Raw genomic sequence first — 18,014 nt, 5'->3', positions numbered from 1 at the left:
GAAGGAAAAAAAACTAAAATTTTCTTTATTTCTGGAGATCTAATATCAATTTTTATAATTGATCATTTGCATTTAAAATGCTAGTTTTGATAGTTATATTCTTATTATGTTTTACAAAATTAATTAAATAATATTTAAGTAAAGGAGTATTCCCTCCCTTTTATAAAAAAAATAAACAAATAAAAGTATATAAAAATCACGATATTACACTTAAGCAGAAATAAAAACAATTTTTAAAGAAAAAAAATATTATCTTCATATGTTGTAAGAATATGTAAAAACATATTTTGCCCATTACACATCAATAAGATTTCTTGAAACATTATTAAGGATAATATTCCCAAGATTTTAATTTTCAGCATAATGCATTTTTTTCTTAAATAAAAGAGATCACATTTTCAGTTTTAGTAATGAAGATAAATCTCTGCTGCTCAAGATCTAAAACATTTCAAACGTATTTTTAAATACATTAAAATACTAGTTAGCAACCTAAACCTAATGAAATAAACATATATACGCAATTTTCTTATTCAACATTTGCATAAAAACTTAAATCATATTTTGAAGCTGAATAAATATTTTTTTTAAACTTGAATAAAAATCAATGATATATTTTCTTTTAAAACAATTAGCTGATTTATATGAGTGGTTTAAATAAACTTACATAAATCACTACAACTCTAAATATCTTATAAAAACCCTCCTTAATATTTTATATGTAATTCGAAGTTTGATTTAAGATAATAAACTTAAGGATATTCTTATGATATTGACAAGCATCTTACATCTAGCATATTCCGAACTTCTTTTTAGGAAAAATCCCACAAATCAAAAGATCTTGAAATTTTGTTAAAAAACAAGGTATTAATAATAATTGCAAGATCTCTATTTGTGCAAGAACTTTTATAAACTACCAATAATTATAGACTACCAACATTAGTATTAGACAATTTACATTTATAAATATGTATCTGAATACTTTCTCATTATTCTTTGACACATATCTAATCATAACTTTGAACAATTCCATTTTTACCATACCATTTCTAACTGAACTGAAATATGTCAAAATAATAGGAAAAAGTTTTTAACGATGTGGGTAGAGTATTCTTTGTGATAATATGAAACTAAAAACTTTTAAAAAAATATCAACGTTTTAACAAAATGATAAATTTTTCAATAACAAATGTGGATGTGCTTTCGTGGCATAAGAAATTTTATGAAAAAAGGGGGTAGACTTATACACTGGTAAATAAAAAAGTTTGGCATTCGTTGATCGTGGATGCATTATCAATGAGATAGATATGAATAACTCTGTATCAATTTTCCCTTTTCAAAAACTACTTTTAGTAAGTTAAATACAAGTAATTTTGCATTTTCACTAACTATATTCTCTTCATGCATAATTTTTTTTTTTTTTTTTTTTTGGATATAATATTTCAAATTATGTTCAGAAAAGAAATTAAGAATAAGAAAGTTAAGTAATTTATTTATTCAAGAGTATTTCAAAAATATCACTCAATGAAGGCTTTTTAAAACATACCATTCATTTACAAATTAAAAGATTCCAGAACATCATCTGTGTCGAATTCAATTAAGCTAGAAGTGTCATCATAAAGAATCCACTCTACGGTGGATTCTACTTCATCTGCAGAGTCTCACAAAGACTTGTCTTAACCCCCACCCAAAGATTACGAAATTCAACACTTTTTATAAGATTTAATAAAAAAGAAATTTTCACATTTAATTTTTTTTCTTCAGAGATCGACTTAGGTACCCAATGAACTAGAAATTTTCTATCTCGTATTTCTATCATTTTCTAACTTCACTTATAATGTGATTGTAAAAATAATAGCGTTTATCAAAGCGTGTCATGCACTTCTTCTTAGCTATTCTACATGATAGGCCAGAGTCATGAAGTCCATTTCTCACTGTCTGAGATGACATCTAAAATATGAAGAAAAAGAAGCTTTTAAACAATTTAAAATATAAATAAGTATAGCTCACTCGATCAGCAATCATTATACCATAAGCAGTTTTTGATTTCCTTTAATGTTCAAAAAGCTTATATGCCTTGTTTAAGGTGTCCCAAAATAAGACCGACAAACTTAGAGGAGTTATAAGGGACAACAAGAGAATGAAAATTTACCATATTGCATATACGTCTTAAATCAAGTTAAGAGGGTGAAAATCGTAAAAGCTCATTTAGGTTTCGAGGACACTCTGGAAAACAAAGCTATGAAAGATATTACAAACTTGCTAACTACTTAAACATTTATTTCACTAATAGTTACAAAGGTTACTCAAAGTGCGCTTTATGATGTCATTGCACAGTCCACAATGACGTAAAAATGATTTCGGGTACTCTTGAAGATAAGCTTAATATGACTAACACCAACTGATCCCTACTGCTCGCATCTTATAGATTCAGAGCCTGCATATGTTTACCCTTTCAACAGGTTTTGCAACCTCTATGTCGTGTGGTAAGTTTTCGTCTGGTTGATGGCGCTTTTCCCATTCCTGATTCGCTCGTCGAGTTTTTTTAATACTAAGTTTATCAGCGGTATCCAATTTTTTTTCGGTTGTGGAACACGAAATCAACTATCGTTCGGCGAAATCCCAATTTTAAAAATAAAGTATATAGACAATTCTGAGAGTCTTAACCTTTGAAAAACTACTTATTTTTTAAAATACTTAATAAGATGAATGAAATTTCTTAATCTTTAATCAATAATAAGCTCAAATGAAGAGTTCAGGAGTGACACTTAAATTCTCAGCCTTCAGCGGTATCTAGTCTAAATTATGAATTTATTTTTGGCGTATAGCATAGTTGAAAATGAATAAAATAAGCCGAATTATGGTTTTCTTTTAAAGGAAAATAAAAACAGAACTGCTTTAAAAGTCAAAATGGCTATAGGGAAATTGATTGCTTTCTTAACGAATTTTGTTATTCTTATTTAGATTTGAAAAGCGCGAAAATATATTAATACAATTTATTATAAATAAATGTCTTCTCCATAATTTACTAAGTATATATTAATATTAAAAATATTATTTTTTTATAAAAAAATATCACTTTTTTCCATTGGTATTTTCCTTTAAACAATTTTGTTAAGGCAACCAAAATGAACAGATAATGAATCATTAATTGTGTCGAAATATAATTAGAGACTTTCAAAAAGCATAACTGGTTAAAACAAGGTCCAATTCTCGAAATCCCTTTAACTCTTCCACCGAGCCTCTAGGGTTCTGCGGAACACCATTTGGGAACCACTTTTGTTAATGATTCCAATATTTTGCTTAACATATTTATCTAACAAGTTAGGATTTCCAAAACCAACAAATTAAAAAATTAGTTTCAACTGTTTCCCAACCTCTATTTATCTAATGTTATAAGAATTCATAAATTTTAAAATTTAACCGCTCAGAGCATTTAGTTGTGTATATATAAATATATTTGCTAACACATAAGTTGCATAAAAATTCTATACTTACTAGTAATCACATATCGTCCAGAATTATCTTAGCTGTAACTTTTGGGTTAGCTTCTGCATAAGTTAAAATACAGATGTCTTCTGCACTATCCGATATTTTTGGCCTACCACTGCCTTCTTTCCTTGAAACGTCGCCGGTTCTTGATCTAAATTTTTTACGAATATTTTATTTAAACATGAATGAAAGAAATTTTTTATTTTCATGCTTATGGACTTTCTTAAAGAAGTAGACTGATCTATATATGTTTTAATGCTAAAAAATAAATATTAAAGGAAGTTATTCTTATCCTTTTCAAATTTTTATATTCGATACGATTATGTGAACTATTTGCTCTTGAAGGACTCAGCATGATTCAAAATAATTACTATTTCCCTTATTCAATGTAAACTATTAAAAAATTAATCAACCAATTATTTTACAATTAATTGGCCCCTGCGTAGAGAGGGTAGCGGGATACTAGTTTACAAAAAACGTCTACATGTATAGAACAAAAAAAAAAAAAAATTTTCTTTTTAACTATAAATGTGAGAATATTTTTTTTTAAAGCAAAATATAAAAGAATACATATTCTAATACTATTGGCGATATTCTTTTGTTCTAAAAAATATTTGTATAGTTAACCTTTTTTGAATTTTCGCTACTTTGAAATTACTTCTTATAATATCAATCTGAAATTCTAGCTAAAGTCAATCAATGCAAAAAAAAAAAGTTTTATTCACAAAAGAAAGTAGGAAAAAAAATCTAGAGCATATTTTTCCACCTCCGATATGTGGAAAAGGTATTTCTTGAATATAATTCTGCAGAAAGGGGGGGGGGGAGAAAGTTCTGTAAAAAAAAAAGAAAATATTTCAAAAAATTCTGAAGATAAAAAACTCCAAACCTCTCTGCTTCCCAAATAAAAAAATCTTTCTGCAGGAGCTCTGTAATGTTCTGCAACAATGTTGCCACAATTCTGCCATGGGGTTTTTACTAATTTAGACTTACCACAATACAGAGCCAGCACCCCCTTTACCAGGTGCCTTATGCAGCCGTTTACTAGGCTTACATATCAGACTGAACCTGATTAATCTTTGTTAATGTCATTATTTCAACACAATGATAAATAGATATATTCATTAATTACATTTATAGATATAGTCTTGTTTTTATTGATATACAAAAAGATGTATGGGCATATAAATGTTTATATGCCCATATTTTATAAAACTAACATTCCTGGCTAGATATATGGAAAATTTTTATAATTTACAAGTTCTCGTAGACAGGTATTTCATTATTAGGATTTATTTTGAAGAAACAAGATAGTTTTGTCTACCATAATGTGCTAACATTAATTCTATGTTAAGAAAAAAATTATCTTACATCTGAAAAAATATCCACTATGAATACTGATGATCTCAACGGCCATTTTCGCCAACACCATGCTTAAGTCATTTTTATTTGTTCCAAATTAATTGATTATAAAAAATAGCGACCTACAAACATTATTTACTGCGTGCAAAATACTTACATATGAACTACTTCTATATTTATTTTAAGATTTAGCGAAAATGGTCGACGGGATAATACCAAATATGCACTACCACTTTTTGCAGCCAGGTATGCACTAATAGGTTTTTGCAGCCACATTCATATGTGTTAAACAATTAAGAAACAAATCAAACAAAAACAGAATAAATATTAAAAAATAGTAGAAACAATTGAAATTTTGTTTTCCCAAAAGAATTTTTAGAAGCTATATGAAAATTTAGAAGCTATATTTAGAACAGAAGTCTGTCCAGACATTTTGTGAAAGGTCCTGTTTTCATAAAATTGTGAAAAAACTACTCATAATTTTGTAAATATAAAATAAGCGTTAAGTCATATTCTTTCAACCAGGGTCCTGCTTTTGTGAATTTGTGAAATAGGGTTCTGTTATTGCAAAAATTGCTAAAAACATTTTTAAGAAGTTTTTAAATTGTAAACAGATACAAGATTATGTTCAATGATTGATGCTACTAAATTAGAGATGCAACATACAAATATTTGATATTTAGCCTATACTGCTCAACACAGAATATTCATTTCGGACGAATAATGGAAACAAAATCACTCACATTTTTAATAATTTCAATTGACATATTTTAAATGACACAACTTAGTTATGTATCCCTTTTAACGTGTTACGCATTAAGTAAACTTAAACAATTATTAAATTTATATAAAAAATTACCTGAAATTAATTTTTATTTACAGAATATTCTATCAACTAAATTATGAATAAATATAAATTGTTAAATTATTTATTCACAAAAACAAACAAAAATATCATTTAATATCGATAAGAATGTGCACACGATGTTTGTAACAATATAAATATTTTCTTAGAATACTACATTTGGAATTTAAACTTACTTAGGGAAACTTAAAAAAATAAGTTCATTTCGTACCACCTTTCTTCCCCCCCCCCCAGGAAGGGTTTATTCAATTAACAAAACAATAATGAAGATAAACAAATTTGTGAAGGGTCCGATTAGAAGATAAATTATTTTGTGAAGGGTCTGTTAACAGGCCCAAATTTCTTCTAAACAGACACCTGTTAAATTATTTTTAAATTAATTGCACACACAGGTTTTACATTTCATTTTATTTGACATGTAATAGTAGAATTATAACCCAAGTAATGTTATAAAATATCTATGATTTATTCATTATATTTAAATATAGTTGGTTTGAATAAAGATATTCTTAATCACTCACTATGCAAATAAGGTTTTCTTTCTATGTGTACAATATTGTGTCTATTCAAACTAGATTTTTGTGTGAATGCTTTATCACAGACACTGCAAGAATAAGGTTTCTCTTTAGTGTGCACTATGTTGTGTTGTTTTAAATAAACTTTAGCTGTGAAAGTTTTATCACATACACTGCAAGAATAAGGTTTTTCTCCAGTATGAATCACATAATGTTTGTTTAAATTACTTTTACTAGAGAATGGTTTATCACACACAATGCACGGATAAGGCTTTTCATCAATATGCACGCGAGAGTGTGAAACTGCATTGCCTTTTGATGCAAATGATTTATTACACACGCTACATGGATACGGTTTCTCTCCAGAATGAATATGATAATGTTCGATTAAATAACTTTTTTCTGTAAATGCTTTTTCACACATATCACACAAATAGGGTTTCTCGTTTGTATGGATACGAGAGTGACGGATTAAGTTGCATTTTGATGTGAAACTTTTATAACACACATTACATGAATGAGTTTTCTCACCAACATGGCAACGGGATGTGAACTTTTTCTTTGTAGATATTTTATTACAATTACTGAACATCTTTCTTTTATTGGAATTAAGAAAGTTGCTTGTCAATAATATTTAGTGACACTCCCACATTATGAATGATGCTGCACCTCTTTTATTAACCTTGCAAGGAAAGTTTAAATTTTCATTCTTTGCTTAGAAATATTTTTAGCAGAGCAAAAAGTTTATTCATATTTGTCTGCACCAAGCATTAAAATATTTTTCACGAAAGATTAAAGAAAAGTATCGCAAATTTTAGACAGACATCCCGAGGAAATAAGAATTGCATAAGTTTGTGGGAGAAATCGAGATAGCTACTTCCGAGTGTTTATCTGGAAGCAAATGTTCTATTTCATGGTAGTCTATATCTTCTTTTTTCTAAACAAACAATCAAATATTTCCGCAACAAAAGTTGATTCAACAGCAATTTAAATTACAAGTATTTGAGAGAGAGATTTTTGTTTAAAAATGAAAATTTCAGAGCTAATTCAGTTGGTTTAAAAAAATAATTCATGTAATAACCTTTTGTTGCTACTGCAATATTGTTTTTGGCGATATTTTATAAATCATTTTCATTATTTATTTTTCATAGCAAATTTTAAATTGCGTTAAATTCCTAGCTACAGATTTGCCAAAGAGTAAGAGATATGATAATAGAATCAATGAGGAATAGAATATGAAAAATAGTTATATACTTGTTAATAAGCTTTCAACTACTTATTTCTTTACAATTAAAGTATAGATGTTAAAATTATTCTTATAATCAGCTTACAGCTTATACATAATCAGGCTAGTGAGCACAATTTCCTTGCGTGCGCGTAGCTCTCGCGTGAGAAAGAAATAAGCAGACAAACGCTTACCAACCTTAAGTAAATAAACATTTTTTTCTTGAACACTGTTCTTGAATAACCTAGATTAAAGATTTGCATTTAAAATACTATTTAGTCTATGCAATCAAAGATTTATGTTTTGCATGCGATTTATATTTTGTATAAACATTTTTTATTGAGTAACCTGAATCGAAGATAATTAATAAAATTTCCATATTTAATTTTAAAAAAACATTCAGTTATACTTATAGCAGCAACTTAAACTGTGTATCATTGAATATTAAAAGTTACATAATTATTTTGATAAAAAGAAATTTCATGCCATATCTGTATCATATTGACAATGGAGGAAGTATTCACGTCCAATATTCATGAGGACAAACCTTATTCGTGCAAAGAGTGTCCCAAAGCTTTCACCGCAAAATCTAATTTAATAAGGCATTCTCATGTTCATAAAGCAGTGAAACCGTTTTCATGCAATGTGTGTAATGAAACTTTCAGGTTAAAATGTGAACTATCTCTACATTCTCATGTTCATACTAATGGAAAACCTTATTCGTGTAGTGTGTGTAATAAAGCATTTTCAAGAATCAATAGTTTAAATAAACATTCTCTAATTCATACGGGGGCTAAACCCTATTCATGCATCGTGTGTGACAAAAGATTTACCCATAAAAGTAATTTAACTGTACATGCTCGTGTTCATACTAAGGAAAAACCTTATTCGTGCACTGTGTGTAATAAAGATTTTTCAAGCAAATGTAATTTAAAAGAACACTATCGACGTGTTCATACCGAAGACAAGCCTTACATGTGCATGGTGTGTTATAAAACTTTTACAGTAAAGTGTAATTTAATGAGACACTCCCGTATTCACACTAATGAAAAACCTTATTCATGTAGTTTGTGTAATAAAGCATTCACTGAAAGAGGTAGTTTAAATGAACACCATCGTGTTCATACTGGCGAGAAGCCTTATTCTTGCAGTGTGTGCAATAAAACATTCACATTGAGAAGTCAATTAAAAGTACATGCACATGTTCATACTGATGAAACGCCTTATTCGTGCAATGTGTGCGGCAAGGTTTTCAAACATAAAAGTAGTTTAAATAAGCATTCTCGCAGTCATACTGAAGAAAAACCCAATTCAGGCAATGTGCGGGACGAAAAGTCGCCACAGGAAAGTAATTTATCTTTAGAGACTGTTTATACTTATGAAAAACCAGACTTGTGCAACGTGCAAGACAAAACTTCCTCACAAAAAAATAACAAATCAATAGACTCTCATGTGCATAATAAGACAGATTCTTATAATGCGCATAATAAAATCTCTTTAAAGAAAAGTAATTTGTCTACAGATTCTCATGTATATACTTATGAAAAACCTGAGTTATGCAATGTGGAGGAAGAAACTGACTCACAAAATAGTAATTTATCTGTAACTCATGATTATATTTATGAAAAGCCTGATTTGTGCAATGTGGAGGAAGAAACTGACTCACAAAATAGTAATTTATCTGTAACTCATGATTATATTTATGAAAAGCCTGATTTGTGCATTGTAAATGAAGAAACAAACTAATGAAATAATTGTTTACATATCCCTCATGTTTATATTTAAAAAAAGCTAGATTTGTCCAATGTCGATTAAAAAACTTACTTACAAAATAGTACTTTATCTATACCTTATGTTTACACTTATGAAACTACTGATTTGTGCAATGTCAATAAGGAGACTTACTCAAAAAATAGTAATTTATCTGTATCTCATGATTATATTTATAAATAGCCTAAATTGTGCAATGTAAATTAAGAAACTAACTCATGAACTAATTGTTTATATATATCCCTCATGTTTATATTAAAGCTAGATTTGTCCAATGTTGATTAAAAAACTTACTTAAAAAATAGTAATTTATCTGTATATCATGTCTATATTTATGAAAAATCTGATTTGTGCAATGTGGATGAAAAACTTACTTGTAATAATATAAATAGTAATTTTTCTTTACCTTATAATTATGACTAGCCTAATTTCTATTATTTACTAGATGAAACTTCTTCACTAAATTTTTTTTTATCAGTAAACTCTATGGGACTGAGGAGATGCACAATGAATCTTCCTCATGGGAAGTAATTTATCTATAGGCTTTCATGTTGACATTTAGAAAAAACCTTAATTCTTGTATGTGAGAAACTATTCAAAAACTAAGTACAAAACTTTGATTATTTTAAGTAATTGGGATCAAATCTACTTTGAATGATCAAAATTTTCAAGTTATAGAGGTTCTTAGTTCTAATCATGAACTTTCATTTTCAAATTTCGAAAATTTTGAGGTGATTATATTCCATGTAAGGTTTCTTTTAACTCGAGAACAAGCAAAAGAAAGTTTATGGCAAAATAAGCCAATTAATATCATATCAGATAAATTACCAAAAGTGCAAATAAAAAAGCAAGTTCCATTCATGGAAACTCCTCATTAATGAACCAAATCTCAATGTCCTTTCACCCTCACAAGTGTCACTTTCCCCCATTTTCTAGTTTATACTGTGCTAAAAATTGTACTTAACACCAATTGTTCCAAATTGTACTACGCACTACGAACAGGATTGGCATTTCTTCTGGAAGGAACCTATTTCTTGCAGGGAACTGGGAGAACCTTGACAAAATGGCAGAAACTAAAAAAGACCAATATAAATGCTTAAAAGTGTTTTGAAAAATAGCTTAAATTTAAGCAAATTAAATTCAATATAGTACCAGAAAGTTTTTCACGTCCACTAATAAAAAAAGAACTATTTTTATACAGAATTTAAAAACATATTTGTATCATATTATTTAAAAGTGAGTTTGAGTATTCATACTAAGCAGGATTTGGTTAAAAAATTAGGCAGAATGGAACCCTTTAACTCAGGGTTGGGTTTTTGCCATCAAAAACTGGTTTTTGACACGACGGTGGTAAAAACCGTGTTTTTACCTGTAAAAACTGTCAAAAACCTACTGTTTTCTTTAATTTACGGCATATAGCGGACAATATATTATTTTCACTTAATTGCCTTTATAAATGAATGTTTTAAACAATTACTATTGATTTTGCAACTATATACATGTATTCTTATAGAAGGATATACATTCATACAGAAATATTGTAATATACTTATTGAAAATAGTGATACTTAACTTTTATCATTATAGCTTGATTTGCAAAGGATTAAAAATTTTGTACTTCTTAATTGTTGGAAATAAACAAACAAACAAAAAAAACTTGGAACTATTAATAAATTCAAGAACTAAAAAGAAGAATTTAAAATTTGGCATTTCTTAAATATTAGAAATAAGCTAAACAAAACTTGTAACTACTAACAAAGTCTAAGTCAGGAATGACTTGACATTCTTCAGTAATGTAATATGCCAAACAAAATGATGCTTGGAAATGTTGAAAATTTTCTTTAGTATCCTAATATTTTACTTCAAATAGTATGATTTGATATAATCATGTTGGGAAAATGCAAAAATCTTTACTTAAATATCTTTTAGAAACTTTTTTTCTAATTTTATTGCCCAAAAATGAATTAATTTTAAATCATAAGCAGTTAAACTCAAATTAAAATACAGTTTTCTCAAAACTATGGGTTTTTGACATGACGGTAGAAACCATGGTATAAACCGGTAAAATCCGTCATGTGTCAAAAACTTGCCAACCCTGCTTTAACTGCTAGGAGACTAACTTAAATTATCATATGACTCAAATCATGGTCTGCTAATTCACTTCCCATATAACATAGATTTCTCAGATTAAATTACTTTGAAGAATGTAACAAAATTTGTAATATTTCTTATAAATTATTAAAAACTTACAATTAGTAGGGTTTTCTGGATAGTTTTTGTTATTTTCAATTTAAATTGATTTTCATTTAAGTCTATTTATTTTTAACCAACAAAGAATAGGGTATATTTTGTGCTATTTATTCTAAAGCAAATCTCAATGTGAATAAAGAACAAATGAAGATATATAAATGAACAAATGTTTGTCCATTTGTGTACAAAATGGACAACCAATGTCAAGTTTTGTTAAAAGCAAATTTGTGCTTTATTCATGTTTGTTTGTTTTTTTAATTTTTGTTTCGTTTTTTTAGTTTAATTATGTATAGCTCAAAATACAACTGACTTATTTAGTTTATCAATTTTTTGTTTATTATTTATTTTATTTGGAGTTTTTTTTTAAACTTTATTGATGTTATTTTTTAAATCTTTATTTATATTTTTTTTACTTTTCTAAAACTTTTAATGCAATGATAAAGTTAATATTTTATTTGTTTTCAACTTAGAAAGTTGCATCAAAATTTCAATATGGTTATTTTCACAATTTATTTTATTTGTTTTCTTAGGTTTTATACTTCATTGAAATTAAATCATGAAATTTCGTGATTTCTATTTATCTACTACTTGTTTTATGGTTGCTCATATTTGTATGTACATAATCTAAATAATTTATTCTATGTTGCAATGAAAATTTAAATAATGTATTACCTGAATAAAAATTTTATCATTTTTAGTTTTCAATTTATTATTTAAACAGTTTAATAATTTGAATTTTAAGTTATATTTTTAACATAACTTATTAATGATTGCTTATATTGATTGCTTTGAAAAAAGAAAAACAAAGGAAAGGATACTGAATTATTTGAAGTGTCAGTATCTGATTTTTCATATAGAATTTCATAATTTCTAAAAAATTTAGTATATTTTAACCTTTAATTATTTTTTTTAAATTTTTCTAATGTTGATCTAGTTTGATAAACTAAAAATAATGAGTATTAAAATCAGTTCTTTTTATTCAGTTTCTGTATTTTCTTAGTGTTACAGTTTTTTTTTTTTTTTTAAATTTTAGTTTCTTTACAATTAATAAATTTCAAGATATTAAGTATAATAATTATTTTGGGTTATAAATTATACTGACTTTAAAGTTTCTCTCTATTTTACTTTTTTTTAATTTTTATTTTGTTTTTATTAATATTATTTTAATACAATATTTTTGAACTCTATACTGAATAGGTACTTGGCTAGACCAATTTAGTGTTGGAAAAGTAAATGCAATAATATAACTAACAAAAATAATTCTATTCATTAATCTAGTTTTTGAAACGCAAACCAAAACTATTTACAGATACATTGTATACTATAATGTAGTTAAGGGTTGGTAAAAATCATAATTTTTAAAATGAAATCAGACTTTTTTTAATTAAATCAGTTATTTCCCTTTTTACATTTTACTTAATAATGCATAATATTATTAAAAAAAAACATTATTATAACTGAAATACATAATATTTCTAACAAAAAGAGTTAAAATTATTACAGACAAATCACTGAATAAAACCATTATTATTTTTATTCAAGTTCAACACTCTGATGAATGTGTACAGGTGTAAATATCAAATAGAGAATAAATTTATTTAAGTCAGAAAGCATGGGGGGGGGGATTTTTTTGTTTTTAAATTATTCGTTTCAGAAATCTCTTTTTTCCCATCACTTACAAACACGAACATTTCTTTTCCCCTCATCACTGATATTTGAAGATTTTTAAAAGTACCTGCATTTAAATAGGCATAAAACTGAATTGGTATAATGGAAACATGTTCATAAAACAACAAATTATTTTTCATACCGCTAATGGAAATAACTTTAAAATTTCATTGCAGTTTTATCAACATTTATTGCTTTTCTTTTATTTATTATTCTATTCTGAATAATGATTTACTTATGGAAAGTGATTACTTACTATCCTTCAAAACTAATTATCCTTTCGACTTGAGTTTTATCTCAATCATTTTAGCATGAGAAATTACATCGCATAATATACCTTACATCAGGGGTGTCAAACTCGCGGCCCGAGATGAACATTTTTGCGGCCCAGTCAATATATCCGACGCAAAGTAAAAATAAGAAAGAAATGTGAATTAGAAAGCAGACTAGCATATAAAATTATAATATACTTTATTTGTAAACTATACGGATCACTTTAAATTGTACACGCGAAAAAGTAAGATTCTAATTGGCTTGTGGCACCTGTCATTCCAGGAATACTGCTTCGTATCAAAAATACGCAGAAAAAATTTCAAATCTTAGAACAGAATTTGAAACAAGGTTTAAAGATTTTAATTCTTTGGAAGACAAATTTTGTTTATTTTCCTCGATTTTCTCAATAAATATGGACTCAGTACCCAGTAATATGCAAATGGAAGTGATTGAGAATCAGTGCGACTCAAATTTGAACGCAAAATTCATTGAAGTGGGTGTGCCTGAATTTAACAAATATTTACCGGCAAGGTTTGAAAATACTCGAAAATTGGCATAAGAAATTATTTCCATGTTTAATTGGCATATATACTTATCGAAAAATTGGCATATGTACTTATCAGTGCCCAGCAATTGTTTTCTGTTATGAATGGAAATAAATCTCCTGTCCGAAACCGTATTAATAACGCTCACGTTGGGTCAATTTTGAAAGTAGTCTCGGGCAATAAAATTTCTCCCGAAATAGGAAAGATGGTAGTAGAGAAGAGATGTCAAGTATCAAACAATAATTTAACTTTATGTATGTTTATTACAATGTACTATTCGAAATAAAAATATCTGTTTCTAAGAACATTGATTTTTTTTTTTTTTTTTGCGGCCCGCCTAAAGTTAAGCATTTTTTATTTGCCCAAGTTAGCTTTTGAGTTTGACACCCCTGTCTTACATGGTCAGATAGCTATTGGATAGCAAAGTAAAAATTATGCATAAATGCATGTCAAAAGTTGCTATTTGATTAGCTTCATTATAATGAAGCTAATATCATCATCAGGATCTCAATATCAATTATTCGATTGCCACACAGATTGTTTTTATCCAAAGGCATCAGTTCTTTATTGACTTCCATAGAAATCGATAATTTTGAAGAGCTTGAAGTATTGCATTTAGAAGAAAATTCTCGATTTGGGCTATTATAAATATTATAAAAAATATTTTTTACTTTCAATTATTAATAAAAACTATATTTAGACATATATATTAAAGTGTGAAAATACAGTAAGATGGTTGTTTAATAAAAAATTGTTCCTGTGTTAAATGCTTTATAAGTAGTAGACTTTTGATGTTATTCACTAAATACTTTAAAATATCGCTAAATAATACGTTAAAATATCGCTACGTTAAATAAAACTAAGAAAATGTGTGAAGGAATGTGCCCCCTATAAAATATAATAACTTCCTACTGACAAACATTCATAGTTTATAGAAAAAATGTAATTATGAACTTTAATTGTGTTTTTCTCAAAATGAAAATTTTGCTGTTTTTTGTCTACGGAAAACAAGATAACTCAACTAATTATTATAAATTTGTCTTCAAACTTTCAGAGATTGTTTCTTGTATTGGTGGTTATATAACAGACCTCCAGAATGCAGATAACTGCATTATTTTTTGTTTTATGAGATATTTTGCAATAGATAATGTGAAGAAAATGTGAAAAAAAATGGAAAAATATGCTTAACACTCCATAAATTTTTCTAATTTCATGATATTTAAGTTGAGGTTCATAACACTTCAGAGGGCTATACGAAACGGCTCAAAAAGTTTGATAGCTGTATGTACAATAGTTTTTTGTGTAGAGTGTTTTCCGTTAATGAGTTATTTTCATTAAAATTATCTAAAAAATACTCATTAAACAAAAAATTTCCTGTATATTTAAATTTTCTCTATTAAATATGTTTATTTAAATTAATATACAATATAAATTGCAATAATGTTGTGGAAAATATTTATTTTTCAAAAATTTTGTCCCGAAGGTAGTCGGATACCTTAAATATGGGCTGCATTTTTTTTTTTTTTTTAATTTGCACAAGAGTTTTACCATATTTCTTTGATTAGCAAAATCTAAGATTATCATGATTTGAGGTAAGTAGGTATTTTATTTACCTCACACTAGAACTGCATGATGGGCTATTGGCGACTGTCCGGGAAAGATCCCTGAGGATGATCCGATGACACGCCATTGCAATTTTAATCCTCTGCAGATAGGGATAGCTCCCTGCTTTATTGGTAGACCAACAACTTGCGAGCGAAGTCGAGCACTTTACTTTAGAACAGTTTTACACTAGATTGCCCAAGGAAGTCATTTTGACTGCTTTTTAATTTCAATTAGAAAAACAATGATGACACAATTTCTTAGAATTTTGTGACTTTCATAATTATTTTTATTGTTGATATTTACTAATAACTTGTTATATAACTGAAAATAATATCAAAAATATTTAAAATTAATTTTAAACAAATTTCTTTATACATTAGTTATTCTTTCACAATGCAGTCATTTTGACTGCTTTTGGGCAATATAGGCATTTCAGTCCTTCTAGTGTTAACGAAGACGGATACTGCGCACCCTCGGTCCCTACACAGGCTGATCAAAGTGGTTACCCTCCCGCTTACTGACAGCAGCCAGTGATGCTTAACTTCGGTGTTCTACTGGGAACCGTGACTTTACTTATCAGTCCACTGCGGGACTATCATTATTTAAAAGTTTATAAAAGTTTTTGTAACTTTCAATGTTTCCTTTTCTTTGATCTGCAGTTAATTTTAAAATATCATGCTCTTTTCTTACATTTATTGAAGATAGATTTGCCTTTTTAAATGAATCAAGTGATCATTGGAATAATAGTAGTTATTCTTTAACATTTCTTCATTCAATATCAGTTTTCATTCATCTATTCCATAATTTTGTAACTCTCACCTTCCCTAAGAAGAGTAATCCACATCAGTTGATTTGTTCTTTTGAGGCACAAAGAAATTTGCTATTTATGCCTTAGATGCCGAATTTTTATTAAACATATGAGTCATAATATTTTTAATTATTTTGTATTAATTCAGGTCAAAATAAGTGAAAAATATTATGTTTAGTATTTTAATTATTTAGGGTTATGAAATAAAGCAAGAAACACGGGAGTCTTTTTGCGTTAAAGGTAAATCTTTTTGTGCACTTGACACTAGTTAGTTCCAAACAATATTTTTTTTTCAAATGTGCACTTGATTACAGTTATTTAGATTTAAGAGAAGCACGTAATCATTATTGAATATTTTTTAATTTACGAAATACATTATTCATAAATTTCTGAATATGAATGGGGGGGAAATTCCAACTACTTTTTTTGGATTTTATATTTTAGTACAAATATAATTCCGGTAATCAAACAATTTTTTCTAGAAACTATTAGACGGTTTTTTATAATTAGAAAACACCAAAATATTTTTTTACTGGTGTTTAGAGCTTCAAAAAATATATATAAACGGGACACCGGTGTTCCATTTGCGTCAAAGGGTAAAATGCTTTCGAAAGGTGGGTTCAAAAATTACAAGAAACCGAAGATGACCCATCACAGCTCAAAATTCGCTACGTTAATAAAATATTAATATAATAAAAATTTAAAAAAAAAAAACATTTGTTGTTCCCTTGTGCGTGAAAACGATAATCCCGAAAAAATATTTTTGTATTTGATTATTATGTTAATTAATATACATTTCTCGATAATACAACATACACGGGAATTTCATCTTTTATTTTTCCTGCAAAATTTGTAATAAATAAGATCTGACACGTTTAATGCAAACAGAATTAAACAAATTGATGATTAGCATATTTTTAGAATTCTCCTCTCACCTTAGAGATTGTAGCTTAGTCGTTTAAGATCAGCTCAATATTAGCTTTTTCAAGCAATATTCGCAGAACCGTCATAAAATAACCATTTAAAAGTGTATGATAAATATTATTCTCAAATTCATTTTGATTTTTATGAAGCTTTCTTTCGTGTGCTTAGCACTAGAAATGTAGAACACTCATGTCTTTTTTTTTTTTTAATATGATAAAGAAGAAAACAAGTTTTTCAATAGTAAAAGTAAATTTAAAAAATATTTTAATTATGAAGATTTTTTTTTCAAACATCAACCACATAGAGTCTCCTAAAGTCTTAAGAATGAAATTAGATCAGTAAGAACATTTAATTAATTTGCTTTTAGTTTCTTCTATTTATTATTTCTGATAAAACAAAACACATTATCGAAACTCAGCATAAAAGTATAGAGAATTTATTAAAAATTCGCATTATAAAAAAATTTCCCATAAAAAAATTCGACTAAAATTAAATTTGACTTCCTATTCAAAAAATACTAAACGACGACAAGCGCAAAACCATTTAAACTTTAAGTTACATTATCAAATAATTATAAAAAGATATTAACATAAAATTATATTTTTATCTCAGAACTCAGAAAACCATTTAGTCTAGATTCGATTAAAGATTTCAACCTTAATACTTGAGAAAAACTGAAAAAGGTCACTTTTAAGGGTGAAAAATGATTTTACTTTTA

The 18,014-nt window shown here is 27.4% G+C and overlaps 2 protein-coding genes across 2 annotated transcripts; one reads left to right on the top strand and one right to left on the bottom strand.

Annotated features, from left to right (window-relative positions):
• Positions 1 to 1,473: 1,473 nt before the first annotated feature.
• On the bottom strand, positions 1,474 to 7,489 carry LOC107448345 (uncharacterized). The gene is made up of 3 exons (XM_087160933.1): positions 6,235 to 7,489; positions 3,496 to 3,640; positions 1,474 to 1,947 (listed from the first exon to the last, which is right to left on the bottom strand). The coding sequence occupies exons 1-2, from the start codon at positions 6,818 to 6,820 to the stop codon at positions 3,558 to 3,560; spliced, it is 669 nt and encodes a 222-aa protein (XP_087017059.1). The 5' UTR covers positions 6,821 to 7,489; the 3' UTR covers positions 1,474 to 1,947; positions 3,496 to 3,557.
• Positions 7,490 to 7,637: 148 nt separating this feature from the next.
• Positions 7,638 to 12,170, top strand: LOC107448344 (uncharacterized). The gene has a single exon (XM_043049380.3). The coding sequence runs from the start codon at positions 7,961 to 7,963 to the stop codon at positions 9,197 to 9,199; it is 1,239 nt and encodes a 412-aa protein (XP_042905314.2). The 5' UTR covers positions 7,638 to 7,960; the 3' UTR covers positions 9,200 to 12,170.
• Positions 12,171 to 18,014: the final 5,844 nt, after the last annotated feature.

The sequence above is a fragment of the Parasteatoda tepidariorum genome, chromosome 4 (genome assembly GCF_982258835.1).
Source record: "Parasteatoda tepidariorum strain Cologne lab strain chromosome 4, Ptep-v5.0, whole genome shotgun sequence".
Lineage (NCBI taxonomy): Eukaryota > Metazoa > Arthropoda > Arachnida > Araneae > Theridiidae > Parasteatoda > Parasteatoda tepidariorum.
The sequence above is the reverse complement of the archived record's forward strand: the minus strand, read 5'-3'. Positions and strand labels throughout refer to the sequence as shown.

Bases quoted from the DNA above. Each gene is read 5' to 3' on its own strand.
- LOC107448345 (XM_087160933.1), bottom strand. From the start codon at position 6,820: ATGTTCAGTAATTGTAATAAAATATCTACAAAGAAAAAGTTCACATCC. The intron at 3,641-6,234 runs GTGAGTGATTAA...TAAAAAATTTAG, and splicing joins AAGAAAACCTTATTTGCATA to ATCAAGAACCGGCGACGTTT.
- LOC107448344 (XM_043049380.3), top strand. From the start codon at position 7,961: ATGGAGGAAGTATTCACGTCCAATATTCATGAGGACAAACCTTATTCG.